General features: G+C 47.6%; 1 protein-coding gene across 1 annotated transcript in view; it reads left to right on the top strand.

Moving 5' to 3' along the window:
- The first annotated feature begins 4,240 nt into the window (after positions 1–4,240).
- Positions 4,241–8,127, top strand: part of Mical3 (microtubule associated monooxygenase, calponin and LIM domain containing 3) — a 100,860-nt gene continuing 96,973 nt past the window's right edge. The window contains exons 1-2 of the mRNA XM_013023696.1: positions 4,241–4,569; positions 6,734–6,941. Coding sequence (XP_012879150.1) covers positions 4,294–4,569; positions 6,734–6,941 — 484 coding nt within the window. The 5' untranslated portion in view covers positions 4,241–4,293. The remainder of the gene's footprint in view (positions 4,570–6,733; positions 6,942–8,127) is intronic.

Genomic DNA, 8,127 nt, shown 5'->3' with positions numbered 1-8,127 from the left:
CCTCCTGAGTAGCTAGGATGACAGGCGGGAGCCACTGGTTTCTGGCTACCTTTTTCTTTTCCTTTTTTGGGGGGGCTCAGTTGTGGGGCTTGCTAAGGGCCTGTGTCCCAGAGCCTTTTTGTGCTCAAGGTTAGTGTTCCACCACTTGAGCCACAGCACCACTTCCAGTTTTTGAGTGGCTAATTGGAGATAAGAGTCTCATGGGGACTTTGCTACTTGGGCTAGATTTGAACCGTGATCCTCAGATCTCAGTCCCTGAGTAGCTTGGATTACAGGCATAAGCCATCAGCACCAGGCTTCCTTTTCTATTTATAAAGGCTCTTTCTTTACCTCCAGATAACTACCCCTCATTCTAAGGGCATGAGGCTGAGAGTTCTCACAAGCAGCCATGAGTCAGGGCAACCATCACTCTTTGTTGTGACCAGTAACATGAACACTGTTCCCACATGTTCTTTCTCCTTGGCCCAGGAATGCACCGAGCGCCTGCGTCAGCTGGCAGCTGCCATGAGACAAAACCCTAGGGGTGTTGTTAGCTGGCAGAGTCATACAGATGCTTTGGAAACTGCTTCTTCCTCTTTCCTCCTCAGGCCTCTCCCTTCCCCCCTCCCTCTCTCCCAGACCTGTGTTTTTCTGATCTGGGGTTTCTGGTACGTTCTGGCCAGGTTTCTTGATCTCTAGGTTCCTGTGATTATGAATGTTGGTTTTTCCAAGATGCCAGGGATGAAGTGTACACAAGGTGGTCCAAGACAGGCCAGGAGGACACGATGTATGGGGGCAGGGGACAAATGCAGGCCCTTCTCTTCTGGTTCTTCCCGGCTGTTCTGAGTGAGTCAGAATGCTGGGCAACTCCCTGGTGGACGATACTCAGTGTGGCGGAGCCACAGAACAATGCTCGGAACACTGCAGACTTTCTTCCTGATACAGCCATCTGGCTTGCAGGAGTAGAAAGGTGAGGCGGCCCAAGGGACTCCGTCTCACGTATTCTTGCCGTGGGGTGCCTGTCTCATTGTTCCAGGAACCGACTTCCCTCTGTTCCTCCGTTGTCATTAGTGCCCTTCAGGTTGTGCTCACTTACCCTGAGCACCTAATGCTGGCCTGTGCTTGGAAGCAGGCATGCTGCGGCCTTCAGAAGCTGGGACCAAACGTGTTCGTTTGGAAGTGTTTTCACAGAGTTGGAATGGTTCTTAAGGAGGCACACACCTCCTGTGAGATTTCGTTTGGAAATGTGCTGTGGTAGTTTGCAGCTCTTAGGGGATGTTTACCGCAAAGTAGGCCACATGGAAGGGAATGTCAGCCCCTGCAGCAGAATTCTTTGGCCAAAGGTGATGTGCCAGGGGGGCGGGTACATGGGAAGCAGGGGAATAGCTGTGACCAGGAGAGGCTTTTAGAGGTACGTGGTTCGCATTCAGCGAGAATATCATGGTTTTGAGTGCTCTGAATCTTGGCAAGAAGTAGACAGTGGCTGTTGATTCCAAACAGAGAAAAATCATTTTACCCCTCGGCAAGAAGCAGATCAGACCTGCTGTGTTCAAAGCTTGCCACACATTTAATTGTGACCCTGGAGGAGGTAAGGTTGGTTGTGAACACAGGTGGTGGGTAGGAGCGAGGGTTGTACGGTGTTGCCTGTTCCCAGAAGGGTAGTAACAGCTGTGGTGATCCCACACCAGAGGGAGAGGCAGCCCCACCGTCCTGCCCTGCCCCGTCACCCCTGCGCGCAGTCCCTCTCCCCCCCCCCCCACGTGCCCCTCCTCCCCACGCACCCCACCCCAGGTGGCAGCACTGCCTGGGACCTTTATTTCCAATCCCTGGTTGTTGTCTGCCATTCTTTCTTCTGCCTCTCTGAACACACCTGGATTTTTCCTCTCCTACAAGCCATGTTTGACAAGCCATCTTTTCTAAGATAAGCCTTAGCATGAAAGAAGAAGGTGCTGTTTTTGTTTTTTGTTAAAGGGCTTTAAATTATTTTGCTGGCTCTTTCTACCAGAGGTAAAACCTTACTTAGGGGAAGCTAAAAGTCAGTTCTAGTTAATTCCTTTATTCTTGTTTCCATTTGCTGTGCTGGAACCTAATGTGCACATGCTAAGCAAATGTTCTGCCACTGGGCTGCATATACTTAGATTCCTAGTTGCTTTTCCTACTGGACTCTTGGACACATGGATGTTGGAAGAAGCTATATTTATTAGCAGTGCTCATCTTAATATCCAGAGCTAGGAAAGGTTGTTGTGTACTAGAAGAGGCCTAGCTGTTGATATGAAAAACACCAGGGAAGTTCAGAGCCCGTATTTACTACTTTCCCATGAAATTTAAAACGTATCTCCAGCTGATTTGGCTTAGTCAGCTGCGACAGTGAGATGTATAGAAAAGCAGAATGTTACTTTTTCATAGGGGGCAATTCTTTCTCACATGCAAACCCTGGGCCTAGTCCGTGTCTTTGTGAAACTGGGTGCCTATCCTTTGAGAGCCGATTTCATAGGCACTTGCAGCTTAAACCATCACTTCACGGTTAAGTCACTTCACGGTTGTTTTTTATAGTGTTTGATTCTCTCCTAGTCTTCATTTAGCTACCCATTTAGTAAAACATTTTACCAATTAGTAAAAATTTTACATGGTGCCTTTATCTTCCTCTTCTGCATGTAGGATTCTTTATCTACTGCAGTGCTGGCTTGGTGGACATGAATTCCTGTAGTCTGCATTTATTTTGTTTTTCCTTCAATTATGAAAGTTAGCTTTGCTAGATGCAGTAATATAGGCTAGGTAGTAATTTTCTTTCAAGGCTTGAAATACATCGTTCCATATTCTCCTTGGTCTTAAGTTTCTACAGTTATTCTGATAGGTTTGCCTTTGTATATGACTTGGCACATCTCTTCTAATGTTCAATATTCTTTCTTCATTTTGTGCACTTAACGATACTTTTTTTTTGCGGGGAGGGGGGTCCAGTCGTGGGGCCTGAACTCTGGGTCTGGGCGCTGTCCCTCAGCTCTTCAACTCAAGGCTAGCGCGCCACCACTTGAGCCACAGCGCCACTTCCGGCTTTTTTTTTCCTGCTTATGTGGTGCTGAGGAATCGAACCCAGGGCCTCATGCATGCAAGGCAAGTGCTCTACCACTGAGCCACCTTCCCAGCCTTAATGATACTTTTAAGGGTGTTGTTGTTGTTGTTATTGTTTTGTCAGTATTGGGACCTGAACTCAGGGTCTGGGTATTGCCCCTGAGCTCTTTCTCTCAAGGCTAGTGGTGCTCTCATGACTTTGAGCCACAGCACCACTTCCAGTTTCCCAGTGGTTAATTGGAGATAAGAGTCTCGCGGGCTTTGCTGCCAGGGTTGGCTTTGAACTGAGATCCTCAGATCTCAGCCTCCTCCTGAGATGCTAGGATTATAGGCGTGAGCCACCAGCACCCAACACTCTTAATGTTTAATGATAATATGATATGAGGAGGTTCTTTCTGGTCTTCTCTGTTTGGTACCCTAAAACTGCTTCTGCTTTCAGCCTATTAGCTGTCTGTCACTACTTCCAGTAGTCTGAACTGGAAAGGTAGAAATCATTCTTGCCTCTTTGATCTGTAAGAGTCCCTGGTTTTGTATTGTTTTTTTGGGGGGTCCGGTCATGGGGCCTGAACTCTGGGCCTGGGCGCTGTCCCTCAGCTCTTCAGCTCAAGGCGAGCGCTCTACCACTTGAACCACAGCGCCGCTTCCGGCTTTTTTCCCCCCTGCTTATGTGGTGCTGAGGAATCGATCCCAGGGCCTCAAGCATGCAAGGCAAGCGCTCTACCACTGAGCCACCTTCCCATTCAGAGTCCGTGGTTTTACTTCCCATGCACATCCTGCACTTTTCCCTTGCTTGGCTAGTCCTTATGTTCCAGAAAGGCCCGGCGGCCTACTTGGAGGTTCATCTTCAGTGTGTGTGGGGGGGAGACCGCGTCTCCCTACCCTATGATTTAGGGACTCTTGGGCCTCTTTCTAGTGACACGTAGAATGACACTAGAAAGTGTGTAGTATTCTATAGAACATCTGTAGTATCCCATAGTATTCTGTTCATGTGTCTTTCTCATCCACTAGACTGTTAAGATCCCTGAAAGCAGGGCTGTTACTCCTCTTGCATGCCTGCGATGTGCCTGGGAAGCCTCACTGCACATTGGCTGAGTGCGTGCATGTTACCACTTGGGAACTCTGCTTTGGAGAAGAGTATGTAGACACAGAAGTATTGGCCGCTCGTTCTCTCCCTTCTCTTTGTTAGGTTAAGGTGACAGTGTCTGGTGGATCAGCAGCCCTCCTGTTGCCCCTCTCGGGGTGCTGATGGTCGAGAGCATGGAGGAGAACAAGCACGAGGTGATGAACCAAGCTCATGTCCTTTTCGACCGATTTGTCCAGGCCACCACCTGTAAGGGAACCCTCAGGGCCTTCCAGGAGCTCTGTGACCACCTGGAACTGAAGCCTAAGGACTACCGCTCCTTCTACCACAAGCTGAAGTCCAAGCTCAACTACTGGAAGGCCAAAGCCCTCTGGACCAAGTTGGACAAACGGGGCAGTCACAAAGACTACAGAAAGGGAAAAGCATGTGCTAACACCAAGGTAAGGGTCTGTCTGCTCTTGGCCCTGGGGTCACTGGCACAAGGATTTAACCTGTGCCAACGAGAAGGATTGAGAGAGGTGGACAAGGCAAGAACCAGGCAGTCTATTCTCAGCCTAACCAAAGAAGTTAAGTTTAGGTTAAAACTTTACAGATCCGCTACTCATGTTTGATTTGACTGTCACACCCTATTCTGAGCCTATTTCTTGTGTTTATGTATCGATATACAAAGTCTCAACTCTTCAAAAACAACCCTAGGTCAATTATAGAGAAACTTTTTTTTTTTGTCGATCATGGGTCTTGAACTCTGGGCTTGGGTGCTGTCCCTCAGCTCTTCAGTTCAAGGCTAGCATTCTACCACTTCACCCACAGCACCACTTTACATTTTCTGGTGGTTTATTGGAGAGAAGAGTCTCACGGACTTTCCTGCCTGGGCTGGGTTTGAACTGCGATCCTCAGATCTCAGCCACCTGAGTAGCTAGGATTATAGACGTGAGCCACCAGCGCCCGGCTCTATAGAAACTTTTTAAATATTTATTTTGAAGGAAGGAAGTCACTGAACTACCATGGGAAGGACGTAAGTCACTGAGCTAGGCCCCTTAGCACGCCATCTGACACAGGAATGATGTAAGGCACTGAAGTAGGCCCCTTAACACCACATCTGGACATAGGAAGGACATAAGCCGCTTAGCTGGGCATCCTAGCTAAAGATTCCAAGGGATCCCTTGGCATCCCATATGAACATGGCTTCTGGGATTTGTATGTCATCTTTACCAAGTCCTCAGTCCATACTCAGCACCTGGCCAGGAATTTCCACATGTTTCAGACTATCCTGTTCATATTCCAAACGTCTATGTTTGGAATCTTACAGCAGTAAGATTTCCGTGAAACAGGTTGGCTTGGACAGAGACTTGAGGTGTGCATGCACTTGTGTGGAGGAGGCGTGAGGATATGGGGAAGAAAAGAGACGTTTCCTGCCTCCTTCCTTGTGAGAACATGTTCTCTGAGGTGTTTGGGAACAGTTAGCTGGGGAACAGATTTGCAAATGATTTCAGTTTATGTTATTTTGGCCTTTCATGAGCTTTAATTTGTCCTGTATGGATATGTGAATGCCTGAAGACCCACCCTGGTCAAAAAGTGTGAAGGTATGACTTCCATGAGCGATTACTAGACTTCAGTAAGAATGAAGGAAGGGTTCAGAGAGGGTGGAAGTTTAATGGTAGGATGCTTGTCTGGCATGCCCGAGACCTAGGATTCTATCCTCAACACCAACATCAAACAAACAAAAATAGATAAAGGAAGATAAAGAAAAGGAGTGCAAAGCCATGTTCTCTTTCTGCGCACGCTAGTCTCACCTCACCCCAGTCCTTTGCTAGAGTGTGGATTTTCAAGAGCATTTCCGTGGACTTTCACCCTGGAAATAACAACTTTACCACTCATTTCACCACATGAAACTTTGGATCTTGAGAATTGCCTCCTGGAAGTTGTTTATGTGGTAAACCCAATCTGGATTCAAAGATTTCTTTGACCATGTATTTAATAATCTGTAAAATGATAAACTTAGAAAAATATGAGAAGGTCCTCTCCTGCTAATCAAAGCTTAAAAGTGAATTTTTCAGCTGGGTGCCAGTGGCTCACGCCTGTAATCCTATTTCTCAGGAGGCTGAGATCTGAGGATCAGCCAGCCCAGGCAGGAAAGTCCATGAGACTTCTATCTCCAATAAGTCTCCAGGAAAACCAGAAGTGGCGCTGTGGCTCAAGTGGTAGAACAATCACCTTAAGCTGAAGAGCTGAGGGACCGTACCCAGGCCCATATTTCAAGCCCCACAACCAACAACAACAACAAAAGTGAATTTTTCTTTCATATATGTCATTTGTTCAAATGGCTACCCATTTAAATCTATTGCAGATCTATGAGCTTTTCAGGTTACCACTGTACACAGGTGCTGGGTTTATGCCTTGTGCTGACAGTTCAGTTTTCTTCACCCACAGAGTTATGAGCTCCCTCAAGCCATCACAAGTATTGTTCCTCAGGTGGGCCTGAACATTTCTTGGGGGAGAATAGCCTGAGTGGAGGGTTTTCACAAACCTGGCTCTGACGTCATGTAACCACTCTAGAAGTGTGAGAGGTACAGCCTTTGCACTAAAAGTCGCTGTGTTTTTCAGTGTCTCATCATTGGTGCTGGTCCCTGTGGTCTACGCACAGCCATCGACTTGTCCTTGTTGGGAGCCAAGGTGGTGGTTATTGAGAAGCGAGATGCTTTCTCCCGCAACAATGTCTTACATCTCTGGCCCTTTACCATACATGATCTGCGAAGTCTGGGTGCCAAGAAGTTCTATGGCAAGTTCTGTGCTGGAGCCATTGACCATATCAGTGAGTAACACCGGCGCTCTTGTAGGGTTCCACCCTTGCCCTGCCTGCATGCTCAGTAGACTTCAGACAGGTAGGTTACCTCAGGAATTCCTACTCAGCAGCCTGGTCTATTCTGATCTTATTGGTATCTGTTAGGTAATTCACAGTCAGAAGACCTGCCACCAGTGGTTCTGTAACTAAGATCTCAACTACAAGTATCCCCTAGGCAAGGAGAAGTTTTGGCTTAGCCAAAAGTTGTCGCATCTCATCTTGGTCTGAGCACTCGTGGTGTGGGGGATAGGTAGGAGGCAGGTGTGGAGAATCTGGTAGCCAGTTTGGTTCTTAGTTCAAGGAGAGAAGTGCCCAGGCAATTACCTGTCTTCTGTGTGATCTTCCAAATGCTCCAGTGCCAAGGGAACACAGGCTAGGAAGCCACACCTAGAGAAGCAGAGTCCTAGATGAGTTGTGAGTGGGAAATTGATACTGGATCCCTTTGGTTTTTGTTTTGTTTCTGGTTGGTTGTGGGGCTTGAACTCTGGGCCTGGATGCTGATCCTGAGCTCTTGAGCCACAGAGCCACTTCTAGTTTCCTGGGGGTTAATTAGAAATAAGAGTCTTACGGACTCTCCTGCCTGGGTTGGCTTTGAACTGCGATCCATAGTTCTCAGCCTCCTGAATAGCTAGGATTACAGGTGTAACTCACTGGTGCCTGGCAAGGATCCCTTTGTTTAGGCAGCTCTTCTAGTCTGTTACCACTTGCAAACCTGTTTGAGATCTGTTACTTTTCTTTCTTTTTTTTTTTTTTTTGGTCGGTCATGGGGCTTGAACTCTGGGTCTGGGTTCTGTCCCTCAGCTCTTCAGCTCAAGGCAAGCATTCTACCACTTGAGCTACAGCGCCACTTCCGGTTTTCTGGTGCTTTATTGGAGTTAGGCGTCTCACAGTCTTTCCTGCCCACACTGGCTTTGAACCGAGATCCTCAGATCTCAGCCTCCTGAGTAGTTAGGATTACAGGTGTGAGCCACCAGTGCCCGGCAGATCTGTTACTTTTCTGAGATGATTTTTTTTTTTAATGACTTCACAATAGCATCTACATTCTTAAGTTGTAGGGGTGTGTGTGTGTGTGTGTGTGTGTGTGTGTGTGTGTGTGTGTGTGTGTGTGTGTGTGTGTGTGTGGCTCCTGGGGTTTGAACTCAGGGTTTGGGCACTG

This window comes from Dipodomys ordii, unplaced genomic scaffold, assembly GCF_000151885.1.
Source record: "Dipodomys ordii isolate 6190 unplaced genomic scaffold, Dord_2.0 Scaffold69, whole genome shotgun sequence".
Classification (NCBI taxonomy): domain Eukaryota; kingdom Metazoa; phylum Chordata; class Mammalia; order Rodentia; family Heteromyidae; genus Dipodomys; species Dipodomys ordii.
This window is presented reverse-complemented; position numbering and strand designations above follow the sequence as displayed.